Source organism: Tenrec ecaudatus, chromosome 6, assembly GCF_050624435.1.
Source record: "Tenrec ecaudatus isolate mTenEca1 chromosome 6, mTenEca1.hap1, whole genome shotgun sequence".
In the NCBI taxonomy this organism is placed as follows: domain Eukaryota; kingdom Metazoa; phylum Chordata; class Mammalia; order Afrosoricida; family Tenrecidae; genus Tenrec; species Tenrec ecaudatus.
Genome location: NC_134535.1, coordinates 135,395,365 through 135,411,942, shown reverse-complemented (window position 1 = coordinate 135,411,942; position 16,578 = coordinate 135,395,365). Strand labels below are relative to the sequence as shown.

The 16,578-nt window shown below is 51.8% G+C and overlaps 1 protein-coding gene across 14 annotated transcripts in view; it reads left to right on the top strand.

The window, feature by feature from the left end:
- The window catches only part of MICAL3 (microtubule associated monooxygenase, calponin and LIM domain containing 3), a 204,998-nt gene that overhangs the window by 88,339 nt on the left and 100,081 nt on the right, over positions 1–16,578 (top strand). For all 14 annotated transcript variants that reach the window (XM_075552280.1, XM_075552279.1, XM_075552275.1 and 11 more), the window contains exons 2-9: positions 4,358–4,698; positions 6,241–6,448; positions 8,972–9,088; positions 9,467–9,568; positions 10,134–10,289; positions 11,227–11,327; positions 15,002–15,259; positions 15,561–15,676. In XM_075552280.1, the coding sequence (XP_075408395.1) occupies positions 4,435–4,698; positions 6,241–6,448; positions 8,972–9,088; positions 9,467–9,568; positions 10,134–10,289; positions 11,227–11,327; positions 15,002–15,259; positions 15,561–15,676 (1,322 nt within the window). In that variant the 5' untranslated portion in view covers positions 4,358–4,434. The remainder of the gene's footprint in view (positions 1–4,357; positions 4,699–6,240; positions 6,449–8,971; positions 9,089–9,466; positions 9,569–10,133; positions 10,290–11,226; positions 11,328–15,001; positions 15,260–15,560; positions 15,677–16,578) is intronic.

Genomic DNA, 16,578 nt, shown 5'->3' with positions numbered 1-16,578 from the left:
CCGGCTGCTCTGCTCCGTGGACTGAACCATTACTGAAGGGAAACTGGGTGTCGGCCCTTGTTAACTCCATTTCTCACAGGACTCTCGACCCTCGAGGCTATTGGGACAAGCTGTGTTTCTTAGCGGCTGAGGCTGGCAGGGGTTGACGGGAAGGTGGCCTGTTGGGGCTGGGAAGTCAAGGCCATGGGTTTCAGGGTAGAGCTGCCCTCTGAGACTGAGGGCACAGGAGTAGCCGGGCGGCTGCTGATGTTGGGGGCTGGCAGTTCCTTGAATCCATCTGTGACTCTCGCCCCTGACACGGCTTCCCGCCTGGTCTTCATGTGAGCTGTGGAGAGAGGCACGTGCTGGCTCAGAGCCCTGGGTCCATCTGGGTCCCACTGGCGCGGGGTGCTCAGCTGCACAGAGTCGATTTCGTCAGCACACAGACTTGGGTGGCTACTGCCTCCGTGGGGTTGGTTCCCCGAAGAGTTGGCCGCTTCTTTATTCACAGTCCAGCGGTTCTCAACCTTCCTCGTGCCGCGACCCTTTCATACGACCCTCATGTGGTGGTGACCCCCAACCATAAAATTATTTTCCTTGCTACTTCATCGCTGTCGTTTTGCTACTGTTAAGAATCATCATGTAAATATCTCATAGAGTGTATTTTCATTGTTACAAATGGAACATCATTAAAGCATAGTGATTCATCACAAAACAATGTCATGATATATTGTGAAATATTTGTTTCTAATGACAAATTATCCTTGAAGCATGGTGTAGCATGGGTAACAGTCTTCACGCCAGGGACTTGGATGTTGGCGTATCTGCATGTGGGTGGACCCGACTGGAGATGGATAGAGGAACGGTGTCTCAGTTCCTAAGACAGTTGGAAATAATGTGTTTTCGGATGGTCTTAGGCGACCCCTGTGAAACCGTCGTTTGATCCCCAAAGGGGTCTCGACCCACAGGTTGAGAATCACTGCTGTACACCCTTCATAGAGGCAGCCCATCGACAAGTCCCAACCCTCCTCCACCCCAAGTCAGTAAATCACCTGTCAATGCAAGGTCCCAATCCAGTTGTGGTTGCCAGTGGTAAATTGGTGACACCATTGACTGGAGCCCCAGGAATGAGCTGTGACTGGGAGACTGTGTTTCATTCTTTTGGAGGACGGGGTCAATGGACAGGCCTCTCAGAGCTCACTCCTCCAGCCTGCGGGAGTGTTGAGGCCTGCTGGCTCAGAGCCAGTCGCTAAGGTCTGGCACAGGTGAGGCTAAGAGCCAGGCTGGTACTCGTCCACTGCCTTGGCTCTGTTCTTCACGCCCATGGTGACCGCCATGCATATATAGTCAAACCGGCCTCTTCCGGGCTGTCTTGGCATTTTACATTTTCATTGTGAGTCCTGTGAAGGTTTTGCAAAGCTCAGGGTGTCCCATTTAATAATTTATCAACATTTCCCCCCATGTCATTGATTGCAGTCCGCACAGTGGGACGTTGCTCAGGCCCACTTCCTCCCTGTGTCTCCCGTTTCCAGTCCTGCTTTCTTCACCGTCCCCCTCAGGTGGCCCCGCTTGACCTGCAAGGCTCTCAGCAAGAGTCGTAACAGTGACGGTCAGTGAAAATGGTACAGACCAGAGGAGCGAGTGCATAAAGGAGCTTATACAGTGTCACCCAAAAGCCCTTCTCCAGCACCCAAAAGCCCTTCTCCAGCACCCAAACATGGGATGTTGGGGTGGGGGTGCTTTTGATAAGTGGAAAGTGTGGGCACCGTCGTGAATACTTTCAAACGTGGTAGAGCTCTTGGTTCCGGCTGTGGCGCCTCCTGGCCCTGTCATGTACCGTGTGCAGTGGAAGGCTTGCTCAGTCCTTTAAGACCCTCTGAGACTCTTCTCTCTTGGTCTCTTCAGGCCTCTCTCTGTTGTTCCTTCATAACAGTTGTCGACGGTTTATGTGTCTCCGCCAGTCACTTCCAAGTTGTTGCTCAGGCCGCTTCCCAAGCCTGGCTCTTTTTCCCTATGGGTTTTCCTTGGGTGAGCTTCACTCATAGATTCAACTGCCCGCCCAAATGCTTGGTGCTGCTGGCTGCCAGCTAAGGGTATCCCCACACAAAGCGCTCTGCTTGGTCCTGGCCCGTCCCCAGGATTGGCTGCAGATTGCACTGTTGTGATTTATAAGGTTTTCATCGTCTGATGTCTAATCCTGGCAGCCCCACTGAAAGCTGTTCTTCATCGTAGCCACATGCAGGCCTCCATGGATAGGCAGGTGGTCACTGAGCATGAGCTGCACTGGCCAGGAATTGAACCTGGCCATGGAAGGTGAGAATTCAACCATGGAAGCACCACTGTCTCACCTTTGTACTGGCTGCTGACTCTTTCACACTCAGACCCAAGGGACACCAACCCGCCACCTCACCCTGATCCCCGAATTTTTCTACTTTTTAATCTGTTTCCTTGAGTTACCTTTGATCTGGTGACTCAAAGCCAGAAACCTGGCAGTCATTCTCGACTCTCTTCCCATCTCTTCTCAGAGCCGCTCTGGGCCTGGCTGCTGCACTTCCTCCCCACACCCTGCGCTTCTCCACTGGATAGCGAGCGTTTGTTTTCATGCACGGTCCAGTTGACTGTGCTCAGCCCTGTCCCATGGGGTTTCCTAGACTGCCATCTCCACAGGAGCAGAGCTCCGGGTCGTTCCTTCTGCCATCATGGACAACGAAGAGCCCCCAGTCTCTCCCACCTCTCTCCTCCCTCCCTCTCTCCAGTGTGCTTTAGGGTTAAAGCACCTGGACCACTTTGTGGTGTGCCTGCCTCACCCGCTAGGCTGCCAGCCCGTCTTTCAGCCCCAGTGTCTAGCATAGTACTTGGGATATTAAAAGCCAAAGCCAGATAAACTCCTCAGGAACAATAATGGGTGGGGAAAGAACGGGGCGAAAAGGGGAACCGATCGACATGTAACACCCTGCCCTCCCTGAGAGGGACGAACAACAGAAACGTGGGTGAAGGGAGACAGCAGATGGTATAAGATATGAAAATAACAGTAAATAATAATCTATGATTTATCAAGGGGTCACAAGGATGGGGGGACTGATACCAAAGGCTCAAGTAGAAAGACAATGTTTTGAAAATTATGATGGCAACTTATGTACAAATGTGCTTGATACTATTGATGTATGGACTGTTCTAAGAGCTGTAAGAGCCCTTAGTGAGATGATTTATAAAAACAAAGCACAACTCATTGCCATCAAGTCGATGCCAACTCACAGTGAACCTATAGGACAGGGTAGAACTGTCCCTGTGGGTTTCTGAAACTGCAACTCTTTGACTGGAGTAGACAGACAGTCCCGTCTTTCTCCCAAGGAGCGGATAGATGATGGTTTCGAACTGCAGACCTTGCAGATTGCAGCCAAGTGTGGAACCACCGCTCCCTCTGAGCCCTTTGACGTATAGAAGATGTACAGTATGTATGCGCTGACCCAGTGAGCCTCATACTTAGGACAGGGGTGCTCAGACTTGTTCAGCATGCGAGCTATGTATGAAATGATTAAGTCAAAATGATCTACCAACCACAAAAATGCAATATATATATTTTATTACATTTATTCATAATTCTTTGTATGTAGAATATATGTGTATGTACCTTGCATAACCACCTGAGTCCATATTGCACAACGCAATCAACTATGCACATGTTTTGTCATTACCTGAGTTTACTCTGAGGACTTGCACTGAATGGAATGAGCCAGGGATGCATAGTCTGGACAGTAGCTGCTGACAGCCAGCCTCAAACACACTTCCAAATGATCATCCATCATGGTGGAACAGTACTTGGACTTAATGATCTTTATGTGGAAAAGGCCGACTCACATCAATAAGTAGAGCCGAATAATTCAGTCAAGGAGGTAGCACATAGTAAATTGCAGAACTGCTCCTGTGCTCTGGACTTCAGCTGAATGTCGGCTTATAGTGCCCAAATCTCCCATTCCATAAGAAAGTGATACGTCTTTGTCTTCTTACTTGGTCCAGCTCCCCCACTCATTTTCATACCCTTTCTTTTTTTTTTTTTCATACCCTTTCTTACCTTTAAGAGAAAAAAAAAACCAAGGTCTAAAAATCGGCGCTAACTTAGCTTGTCAGTTTTGCTGCACTTTGCTCAGTCTGCGCATGCGTTTGACGACTAAGATTGCATCTGATTGGCTGCGCTGGGTTGATGATAGTCTTCCGTCTAATTTTAATGCCGTGCGATTTACCCACACAACATCTGCGATCGTGATCGGCGTACTGAGCACCCTTGATTTAGGAGGTCCACTCTGAGTGCTGCCTCCTGAGACGTGCTTGTAGAAGCAAGCTGGGATTGGCCAACCTTTTCTTTCTTTCTTGTTCTTAGACTAACGTGACCGGGTCAAGCGCGTGTCGTCGGCCATCACACAGACCCCTCTGGGGTGCGGCTGAGCGTGGAGAAGCATGGAGAAAAGCAAGAATGAGACCATGAATCAAGCGCATATCCTCTTTGACCGCTTTGTCCAGGCCACCACCTGCAAGGGGACTCTGAAGGCCTTCCAAGAGCTTTGTGACTACCTGGAACTGAAGCCCAAGGACTACCGCTCCTTCTACCATAAGCTCAAGTCCAAGCTTAACTACTGGAAAGCCAAAGCCCTGTGGGCAAAGTTGGACAAGCGGGGCAGCCACAAAGACTACAGGAAGGGGAAGGCCTGCACTAACACTAAGGTAAGGGCATATGGCCTTTGGGTTCAGGGCTCGCCCGCCCGAGGGTCTCACTGAAGAGAAGCTCCAGGTGTAGAGCCAGGCGTGGGAAGTCGAGATGCGGCCTTACTGAAACTTGGCGCATTCAGTACATGTGTTCACTGGACTGGTTCATGTGTGCGAGACTGTTTGTAAGCATATTTCATGGATTTCCCTGTGAGAGTTCAAGGTTTCAGCTATTGAAAAACAGTCCTGAAATCACGTGGTGTAGGAACCCCACCCTGTTTTGAATCTCACACTGTTTGTTCTGAGGGTTAAGGTCACTTGCATCTAGGGCTGCAAGGAGCATCTGAGACAAGTCCTGTTAGCATCCTCTCGGAACCTGGCGGCGCGGTTGGAGGGCCCGCCCTCTTTGTAAAGTCATTATGCCACACTTGGTGACCAGTAAAGTGCAGTCTTCGCCAACTTGAGTGTGGGCCAAAGAGCTCAGGCCTCTCGCATCCATATTCCAAAGGTCCTGTTTTGAGTCATAAGCAGGTACCTTGAGAAGCAAAGTATTTCCCTTGCTCGCTTTTATAACCTGGGGAGAGATTTGCCTGAAACAGGTTATACCTGGGCAGAGATCCGAGGTGCTCAAATGCCTGTGCCGGAGTGGGTGTGAGAAGGGACCCAAGAAAAGACGGAGTTCTGCCTGCCTTCTTAATGCGAGGTTGCCTTCGGCATGAAGTTGGAGCAAAGCTAGCAGGGAAATGAAATTGCAAATGGCTGTCAGAGGATGTTGTTCTGTCTTCTAATGGGTTGTCAGTTAGCCTGTCTGGATACCGACAGGCCCATTTCAGTAGATACCCACCAAGAGAAGAGAAGCAACTGTCCAAGGTGCCCCTTTCATAGATGAGAACTGGGTTTTGATTCGGAGTCAAAGGGATTAACAGCCACGAGATGGCAGGTGTCTTCTTTTAGTTTTGCGCATGCAGACTACCTGAAACAAGTGTTGGGTCTTCCTTACCTTCAGTAAGTTATAAAGTGGGTCCTTGCGATCATGTGCCTGGACCTTGGATCTAGAGGTGACCATTTCAGAACTCATTTTAGTTGCTCCTTGGGAATTGGATGGCGCGTAGTCTCATGCCAGGGTTCCATGATTGCCCCGACTATGCGTTTAGTCACCTGTGCCTTCTTGGACAGAAACCTGCTTGATTTCAAATGTTCCAAAAGGTCCTCATCTCTCTGGGGAAGAGTAGATGGGACTTTGAGATCTCTGGTCGAAACGATTACCCATTCAAAGACGTGGCAAATCTGTGGGCCTCCTGAGCAGTCCAAAGTGAACACATGCTGGGGTTATGTCCAGTGTTGTCCATTAAACTCGCCCAGCCGCAGCATTCAGCTCTCATCTTAAGCATTGCAAGCATTCTGCTGCGGCCCAGGTGGATTTTGAAGCTGCCTTGCTCGTGGGGAGGAGAGTCCTCTCTGGGGGCCCAGGGGAGGGCGCTGTGGGCCGATAAAGCTTATGTAGCTCTGTGGGCTTTCCCACGAGGTGCTGCCTTTGGGCTGAGCACAGCTGTTTTTCAGTGTCTCATCATTGGAGCTGGGCCCTGTGGACTCCGGACGGCCATTGACTTATCCTTACTGGGAGCCAAGGTGGTCGTTCTTGAGAAGCGAGATGGCTTCTCCCGAAACAACGTCCTGCATCTCTGGCCGTTCACCATACATGATCTGCGAGGTCTGGGTGCCAAGAAGTTCTACGGGAAGTTCTGTGCGGGGGCCATCGACCACATCAGTAAGTCAGTCCTGCTCTCAGGTTCCCCTCCTTTCCTGCCCACTCCTCAGTAGAATGCATGAGCTAGGCAGATCGCATGCGGAATGAATTACTCAGCAGCTCAGGTGCTTGTTTTTTCCTGCTAGCATCAGTATCTGTCTGGTAGAAAGCACTCTCAACATGAAATCAAAATACCTGCTAGCCATGATGTTTGTGACCCATGACTCTGAAGTGCAAACGGACCTCCTCGAAAATGAGTTTGCGTAGTTTTTCCTGGAGGTCTTGGACTCTTTCTGAACACTTGCAGTGAGTTAGGGGAAACACCGTGGGCCAGGCACTGGGCAAGCAGATGGCCAGTTCATCTCCAAGCAGAGCTGAGGGCTCCAGCCTGTGCTTTTCTGTGCAGTAAGGACAAGTTGATGCGAGCAGTGGCTTTGCTTTCATGATGGAAAGTGGCCTGTTGTAAAAGCAATGTAGAGTCCCGAAATACACTGCAGCCTGTTGAACCTTTTGCTCTTGGCCGTGGTGTTTTATCAAACCCTGGCCAACAGCTACCGCGTTCCACTGCCAGAGTACGCACTCTGCCCATGAGTTGCGATACAATTTGTCAAGCATCCTGAGCTCACGTTGTCTGCGAAAATAAAGTGTGTGCTGGCATGGGATGTAGTGGGTCTTTGAGAGGGTGAGGAAGTTAGTTTATTGTGCCAACCTGGCCGATAAACACATGTGGGGTTAATTGAAAGGTGGAAGGACAAATGGCTCAGTGAGCCTCACCTTTCTAGTTCTTGGGTCCCTTGCTTTCTGATGGTTGGACCAGGGTACAGCTGCCTTAGCCACTTCCCTGCTTTAGCTGGCAAGGCTCACTTCTTGCAAGACATCCCTGAGAAGCCGCATGGACCTACCCCGATGCAGCCCTGGGTGCTGAAGCAGCCACGTGGAGACCCCTGCCAAAATTGAGATGCTTACACATTCACTGACTTGGCTTTCCTCCTGCAGTTGGCGTCATTGCGTTTGTTTTGTGAGTTGGAGGAGGATTTTGTGGATTGGTGTTGGACATATGGGTTAATGGGTTAATGTTGGGTTTGGCAGCACTGGGTTGGCATATTTTCTTGATGTGAATTTACCCTTTATATAAAACAGTCTTATGCATATTAGTTTCTGTGGATTTGTTTCTCTTAAGTACCCAGACTTAGACAGAAGGTGACTCAGGAGGGTGGTGGTGTGCTGAGCTGATCTGAGGAAAGTCGCTGGGAGGACTTAGAGGAGGGTTTGGCATGTGCTCCCAGCAGCCATTAATTCCATAGCTCTGTCTGCCTGGAATAGGTTAAGAACACATCAAGAAAACATCCCTACCCAGTGCTGCCCAAGCTCACAAGTCCAACATTAACCCATATGTACAACAGCAATGCACAAAGTCCTCTTCTATCTCACAAAACAGACACAATGATGCCGACTGCAGGAGGAAAGCCGAGTCAGTGAACGTGTAACCATCTCAGTGCTGGCAGGGGTCTCCACATGGCTGCTTCAGCACCCAGGGCTGCATCGGGGTAGGTCCATGTGGCTTCTCCTCAGGGATGTCTTGCAGGAAGTGAGCCTTGCCAGCTGAAGCAGGGAACTGGCTAAGGCAGCTGCACCCTGGTCCGACCATCAGAAAGCAAGAGACCCGAGAACCAGAAAGGTGAGGCTCACTGAGCCATTTGTCCTTCCACCTTTCAATTAACCCCACATGTGTTTTATCGGCCAGGTTGGCACAATATACTAACTACCTCATGTCTGGAAGGATTTATCTTCAGTCTAGAGCAGGCGCCCTCATACTTCGGCCCACCAAGGACATTTATCTGGCCCTCTGGGTGTTTTTACCCCGTTTGTTTTTTTACTTCAAAATAAGACATGTGCAGTGTCCATAGGAATTTGTTCTTAGTTTTGTTTTTTTTCAAACTATAGTCTGACCCTCCAACGGGTCTTAGAGACAGTGAACTGGCCCCCTGTTTAAAAAGTTTGAGGACCCCCTGGTCTAGAGAGTTTGACCTAGATCGGGACTGCAGAGACATTGAGAACTCTCACCGTGAACCTTAGCAAGATTTTCAGTCATGTGGGGCTCTGGCATCCCCTGAGAAGATGAGGGGTCGGCGAGGGTCAGTCTGTCATTCCTGTGCGCACTGTATGAGACTGTGTGGACATGGGTGAGGTGTGAGAGTGACAGGAATACTCTAGGAGCCTGCAGGAGTGAGCGCAGCGGCTCTGTGTCAGACTGGACGGCACGGCCCTTCGGTCTTGCACGGAAAGAACTGTGCCCTCTCAGGACTGGAGCGTATGCTCAGTAATGCTGGCTCTCATTCAGGGGAGTCTCTTATTGGCTGTAGCTTTCTGGTTATCTTGAGCACCTGCCCCAACAGGTAAGTGTGGCCTTTGATGTCTCTGTGGGACATCACTTCCACCAGATTAAGTGAGAGGGAGCTGTGGGCACGTGGAAAGCCGCGCAGTGACTGCTGACCTGTTCTCTTGAGCGGGGCAACCGCTGATGTAACCTTCCCATTCTTCCAGGTATCCGCCAGCTCCAGCTCATTCTTTTGAAAGTAGCCTTGATCCTAGGCGTTGAAATCCACGTCAATGTAGAGTTCCAAGGACTTGTGTATCCTCCCGAGGACCAGGAAAATGAACGTAAGTTGCTTTGGGACAAATGAAGAGGGGCTTGAGGGGGTGAGAAGCAACACGGTGGAAGGAGACGATGAGAGGAAATGAGCTGTTTTCAGAACTAGTGAGAGGAGCTGCTCCTTTGGGACGGCCTGCCTGCTGTGGGGACCTTCGGTCATCCGGAGGTCTTTGACAGCACGTGCGCCACTATGGGCACAGGGATTGTTCTCGAAAACCACCCGTTGGGACAGTCCCCTTGGCACTCCCCGGGACTTCTCTGTGTGCTTTGCCCTGCATGTCCACTCAGGGCTTTGCTGTGCAGTGCACATCCTTGAGAGTCTAGCGCGAGCCTTCGATGGGTGGATGTAGTCGGGTGATGGTCTTCATTTTCATTCCGGCCCACAGGGATAGGTTGGCGGGCACTGGTGCACCCCAAAACGCATCCTGTGTCAGAGTATGAATTTGAAGTGATCATTGGCGGGGATGGCCGAAGAAACACCTTGGAAGGTACTGGCCGCTGCCCCTCTGCTGGGCTCATAGCTGTGGAGGCTGGCCCTGTCCCACCTCCGTGGTGAGCATCTGGATGCTCAGTCCACGCTCCTAAGAATCTGTGCGCTTGCTCCGTCTTGTAAGGCTCCACCCTTCCTGTGGCCAGCCGGCACGCGCGTGACTCGGGTGCCAGGGGGCGGGGGGTGAGCTGTGCTCCATTTGGTTGGTACTGCCAGGATTCAGCATAGCTGCTGCAGCTGCTGCTCCCCCCCCCCCCCTTAAATGCAATCCCTAGCACGGAATCATTCTGGTCAGTCATGTTTCAAGATTACTAATGCTACGGAAGACTTTGGTGTCTTTCTTTCCTTGCTTGTATATTCGTTGGAAGATAATCTTTTATAGGGAAGAACTGCCCTGACGTTTCCCATGGAGTTCCTATCCCCAGGCTTTCATGAGTGTCTGCCTCGCTTCCTCTCATTGGAAGCCATCCACCCCCCCCCACCCTCTCCTCCTCTCCCCTTCTCCCCATCTCCTAGCTGTTGCCACCTCCGTGACAGTGATTCCCCCACCCCCACCCCTCCAGGATTCCGTCGGAAAGAATTTCGTGGCAAACTGGCCATTGCCATCACAGCGAACTTCATTAACCGGAACACAACAGCCGAAGCCAAAGTGGAAGAGATCAGCGGTGTGGCTTTTATATTCAACCAAAAATTCTTCCAGGAGCTGCGGGAAGCCACAGGTTGGTGGAGATGCCTTGGAAGCGTTGAGGAGAGAGAGCTCCCAATGAGCACCTGCTAGCTTGTCTCGGAGGCTGGCGGGGCCGCGGGGTACCTCCGCTCTTCCCACAGACATCGGGGCTCCCCATTGGAGTCCCTGGGGGTCTGCAGTCCCCGCTCATCAGAGTGATTGGGCTGCGCTGGGGTGGTTTTTTATTTGTTTGTACTTAGATAATCGTTCTAGGATCTACCAACTCCTCCCTAGCCCCTCCGCACTGTGCGATGGCACTCCGTTTTGGTGTAGCCAGCTTGCTCAGATCTTCCCAGGAAAGCTGCCTTTAGTATTGAGGATGAACATACTCTTTCTCCCAAGTGCCGGTCTGAGCTTGGAAACCAGTCTTGTGCTCAATAGGGATTAGGTTCTTCATTGTATGAAAACTTTTGTTTAGATCAGTTTGGATATTTTGCGACAAGCCAAACTTGCCTTCCTCCTCTGCGTTCTGGAGCATGGTTGCTTTACATAATATCGACTTCTTGGATTAAATGAATCAGAAAGTCAAGAGTGCACCCTCTGCTCCCAGGCCCAAACTTATCTGTCCTATTCTTAGGCTTCTGGGAGATTGCCCCCAGCTTCCGTGAGGACTGTCAGAGCAGTAACCGCATAACCAACTCATCCTCTTTCCAGGCGGTAGTATCTTGTGGTGGTCGTCCTCTCCCCGGGCATCCTACGTTCCTGCTTACTGCTGCCGTCGCCTGTGGGCTGCCTCCGGGTGCCGAGTGGACACGAGAAGCAGAACTCCCCTTCTTTTCCTGAGCTGTGCAAGCAGGGAGGGAGGGCCTGAGTTCAGGAGTCTGTGTTACTTTGTCTTCCCCTGCCTGGAGTCCTGTCCCCTGGTCTCTGGACCCCATGGGCGGGCATCTCAGCAGACTGATGTGCGCTTGGTTGTTGTCCATTCGCAGGTATTGACCTGGAGAACATCGTGTACTACAAAGACGATACGCACTATTTCGTTATGACAGCCAAAAAGCAGAGTTTACTGGACAAAGGGGTGATTCTGCACGTGAGTAATCGCTTCTTTCAACACCTGTTTGTGTGGTGTGGTTACTGCACTCACCGAGAGAAAGGACCCTGTGGCCCCGTGCGCTTTCCTTGAAAGGAAACAAAAGTGAACGCCTGATGGGTCTTGTGAGAGCACATAGTCTGTCATGTTTTCAGTTAATTTTTTGCAAAGCACTTTTTATGATTGGAATTTCCCAATGTAAACAAAGGTAGAGCAAATAGTTTCACCCCCACCCCACCCCACCTGTACCCCCATGGGACCGTCACGTCATTCTAACAGCTGTCAGCACACAGCCAATATTGTTTGGAGCACAAACACAAAACCAAACTCACTGCCCTCAAGTGGAGCCCAGCTCACAGCAGCCGTGCAGGACAGGTCCGGATTGCGCCCGTGGGTTTCGAAGCCTGTACTGCTGTGAAGGTAGAAAGCCCGTCTTTCTTGCAGGGAGCTGGCTGGTGGTTTAGAACTGTGAGCCTTGCAGTTAGCACTGCCCAGTACATCACCACTATGCCAGCAGGGCTCTTGGGAATCATTTCCTGGCTAAATATTTCAGTGTCCTTTAGGCGACTTGGTGTGTGGTCCTAGAAGTTCCACCGCCTATGGTGGTAAATGGTTTATTACTTACTAGACCTCCTTTGGGGAGGGAGGGGTAATAAGGGAAGAGACGTTGAAGAAGCCCTGATGGGTGTCTTAGGAGTCTGGGTACAGTTCTGATTTCACTGCAGATATAGTTATCAGAGGTCCAGGGAATACGACTGGGCTTTCTGATGACCCAACAAGAGGGCTCAACGTCTGGCCGGCTGGTGTTCGGGCCGCAGTGGGCTCTGACTCAGAGCGGCCCTCTGTACAACAGAGCGGGGCGGTCAGGCTCCGCCCTCCCCGTTGTCGCCATGGTTTGGGAAGTGCAAATTGAGTCTCCCCACCAGGTAGCCCTGCGCGTTGTTCATCTGGGATGTTTAACGAAGGATCATCACAGGGCAGAGAGTACCTCTAGGGGACTTTCTTAAGTCTGCTCTGGTCACATTGGTTGAAATATATTCTCTGAGTGAGCGCTGGGTACAGTTGGCACTTCTCCGCAGCAGCGCACAGAGGGCCTGCCCCCATGCGATGGGAAGGGTGGGCAGGAGTGAGGAGACCCCCCATGTGCTGACTCAGGCTTGCACCATTCCCATAGAGACCCAGAGCCAGGTGTCAGGCAGGCCTTTGTCTTCCTGGGATGATAATGAACCCAGTCCCTTGTCTAGGCAACACTGCTGCCTTATCTGAGGGCAGAGAGCTGGGGAGGGAGCCGAGGAGCCCAGAGCACAAGGTCTCCTCTCCACCCAGGAACGTGTGTGATGCTCTTTGTGTGTCTCTCAGGCCCCTGCTCGAAGGAGAAACAAGATAAGGCTGTCAGTTTAGCCCATTCCACAAGCAAGATAGAGGAGGAGGAGCCAAGAGTGTAGCTACAAAATAGCAGAGGCCTTTACTAAACAAAAGTATCCAAATGGGGAGAGCTGTTTCCCCACGTGCTCCCCACCGAGGTCGGTTGACTTCTGAAGACAGTGTTTCCATCTCTAACCCTTCCTCAGAAATGCCTTGATCAACCTTCGGTCAAAAAGACTGTTCTGGCAGCTTCAGGGGGCTACGTTGTGTGTTGCCTTTCATTGTTCTTTGAGTTTGGGAAATGGAAGCCTACAGGGGCAAGGTCAGGGCTGGGCAGCCCTTGTTACCCTGCAGGAATGAGCAAGTTCATTGTTGGGATGGAAAGCAGTCCGTGGAGCATCTTTGCTGGCCCTTTTCTCGCGATCGATTGCAGATTTCCATTTTCTGCAAACTTCTTGCAAGAAGCCCCCGTGATTGCTCTCTGTCCTGGAGCACTGTTCCCCCTTGAAATTCCCCACTTACCCTGTCTTTCTGAACTACCCTCTCTGGTGGAGTCAAATGAGGGCGGCAGACCCCTCGGAGGCTGCTGTTTGCATTGGACCCTGCCCTCTGGATTATGTCCGTCGATCCAACACACGTTTCCTCAGTACAGTTTGTTTCCTAAGACTGGCCTCCGCACCTGCAGTCTTGCTCCAAACGTTGGCAGAAAGACCAGTTCCTGGGCTCCCTGAGCTCCCCGTGGGGCTTTGGGCTCCGTGTGAGCGGAAAGCTGCTTGTTTAAAGGTTCAAGCGCCAGACAAGCAGCGGCTGCAGCCCTGGTGTTTACACCGTCTTCCTTCCCCAGTCTCTGGACTTCACACGCAGGCCTGCTCCATTTGTAGAGCTTGACGTTGCCCATCTTTCAGGTCTTCGCAACCTTGCTCAAAATGCTAGGTTCCTCTCAAATTGATTGTTTCACATGGGGCAGCATCCTGTAAACTTGTTTCAAAGCTTACGTGACTCGGAACGATGTCCAGTTGAGTCTTGTTAAAAAGTTTATATTAGTCCTGACCTCAAAATTGTGGATTTTTTTGTTGTTTTTGCCCCGTGGCACAAGAAAGTTTTCTTTTGTTTATTTATTATTTTAAAGTAAGCACCCTAGCAAGACAAGTTGTCTTCCTCAGAGACGGTGTCTGCAGCCGTCCACTGGTCACAGAGATGTGTTTAAACATGCTTTGTTTGGAAGAAGCCCAGGCGCGTATGAGCCTGACCCCCAGCAGCAGTACTTCTTGACTCGCCTCCTGGTTGGTTGGCTGCTGTGTAACGTGGATCTACGGACTATTTTGAGCTGTCATATTTCTCATCCAGGGGATGCAGCCAGTGACACCAGCTGCGTGCCCACTAAGACTTCTACCGACCATCTCCAGCAGGTGATGGTTACCACTTGAGGGGCCACGACCTGCTTACCCTCTCGTTTATCTTTCTTGTGGGCCGAGACCACGTGCCACTCGGTGTTGAGCAAACACTTTCCCGCACCAGCTTCCGTGTTTGTATTTTGACTCTTAACATGCTGTTGTGGTAGCTCCAAGTGCCCTCTGGGGCCCTTGGGAACCCGAGGTCCCACTTCAGGGGACTCAAGGGTTGGCTGTGGGCCACTAGCCTCCAGGACAGAAAGAAGAGGGTTCGGGCCCTTGATTGGAAAGCTCTCTTCATTGTCCTCCCTTGTCGGGGTTTCCATATCGAGCCTTTCAGGGTGAGGTAGATGACGTGTTCTGAAAATCTTTGTTCTCGGTTCCAGTCGTTTCTTCCCAGCCTCCTGGGCCACGCTTGCTCTCACCGCCGCATCTTTGGATCTGAAGCTCTGGGTCCTTCCTGTAGGTTTGCTTATTGTGCAAGCCCAGGCATTCCTTGTGGCCCCAGCTGCCAAACCAACGTGCTGCCCAGATCACAGAGGCTAGTAAGAACAAGCGGTCACAGATCCCCTCCGACACATGGTACCCTTCGTATTCAGAACCACGCTGCGCGGGAAATTGGGAGGCTCAAAGAAGTCGTGACTTGCTCAGGACGCCGTGGAACAAAGAAGCCAGGACGACACGTTTGCAGGGGGAGTGCAGGGCCTGGGCTTTCTCTCAGAAATGGCCCTTTTTTTAATGCATGGAAAGGTTCCGTGTTGGGGTGTTCATGTCACCTTGGGGGGCAAGGAAAGGCTGTGTGTCTGGGTCGTGTCTCGTGGTGAGGCTCATCCATCTGGATCTGCCTGGACTGTCTCATCGTGAACTCTCTCTCTCCCTCCCCACCCCGCCTTCCTCCCTCCCTTCCTCCCTGCACAGGACTATGCAGACACAGAGCTGCTGCTTTCCCGGGAGAACGTGGACCAAGAGGCCCTGCTGGACTACGCCAGGGAGGCGGCTGACTTCTCCACGCAGCAGCAGCTGCCGTCACTGGATTTCGCCATCAATCACTATGGGCAGCCGGACGTGGCCATGTTCGATTTCACCTGCATGTACGCCTCGGAGAACGCTGCCCTGGTGCGGGAGCAGAATGGACACCAGTTACTGGTGGCGCTGGTTGGGGACAGCCTCCTCGAGGTGAGGGCGACGGGCGCGGCGCTTTGTGGTAGGGGCCGTCCGTGTGGTGTCTCAGGTCGAGGAGTTAGCTTCTGTTGTGCCGTAGACACGCGCGAGCACACACACACACACACACCCCATGGGCGGGCTCGAGGCTCCCCGGGGTCCCATACTGTCCACTCTGTGACTCGGCCCCTACCAATTTGTGACCCGGTGAAGTCCAGCGCCACCAACTTGTGCAGAGCCGATTCCTCCTCTGTTGTTGGCCTTCTGAGTCCCAAAGGTGGTTCATGCTGGCTTTTGTTTCTGGTCTCCTCCGCAGCCTTTCTGGCCAATGGGCACAGGAATCGCCCGGGGCTTCCTAGCTGCCATGGACTCTGCCTGGATGGTACGAAGTTGGTCTCTGGGGACAAGCCCCTTGGAAGTCCTGGCAGAGAGGTAATGGCTCCGTCTGAGCACATGCGGCGGGGCGGGTGGGGAACTCTGAGGCAGAGTGTGCGGCGCCCTCTTCCTCTCTTAGCTAACCATGTCCTGGGGAGGAAGGCAAGGCAAGCATTAACTCATAAAATCATAGAAACCTCAAGATGTCTCGTCTAGCTGCTGGTCTCTTGTCCCATTTCAAATGATATTTGCCATTAAAGTCCTTTGTTGTTGTTTTTCATCTGTTTTCCCACAAACACTGTGAATCCGACCTGTGCACGTTAGTTACGTGAGCAAGTCGAGACACCGGTAAACTAGATCCTCTTGCCTGTCAGCCCGAAAGACAGACGGTAACAAAGCCAGAGTGGCAGCAGGGGCTGTGCCGACACAGCCTGAATGACAAGCGCCTTGGGAGTCAAAGGCATCCTTACGCACACACACCCCTCATGTCCTGAGGCAGATTGTGGCAGAGGTGGTCAAAGTCCAGAGCCTTGCTGGCTGATCAAGAGCTCATGCCTGGGACAGAAGAACCAGGGGGAGAGCTCCTGGGGGAAAGTGACAGCCCCCCCATTGTAGATCGGTTCTTTAAGGTGTCCTGGTAAAGTTGGTAAGAAGTTCCTGTTTCGTTAGTGACGTCTTAAAAGCAAAAGGATATATTGGCATGCTGTTTTAAAAACAGCCAGCAAATGAGTTGCCTTGTAAATTAGAGCCAGAGCTGTCCATTGCCCAAAGCCGTCTGGGAGCTGTTCTCCTCGGCCCTGAGCCCCTCCGGTCCCTGTGGGATTACTGCGGGTCACGGGTGGTGGCAGGTATGGGAGGAGGGGACCAATGCAGGATTGTTAGAAACCTAACAGTCAATCAAGAACGAGTGTCTGTCCTATCCTCCTGGTACTTTGGTGGGCTGTTAAAAATTAGAAGTC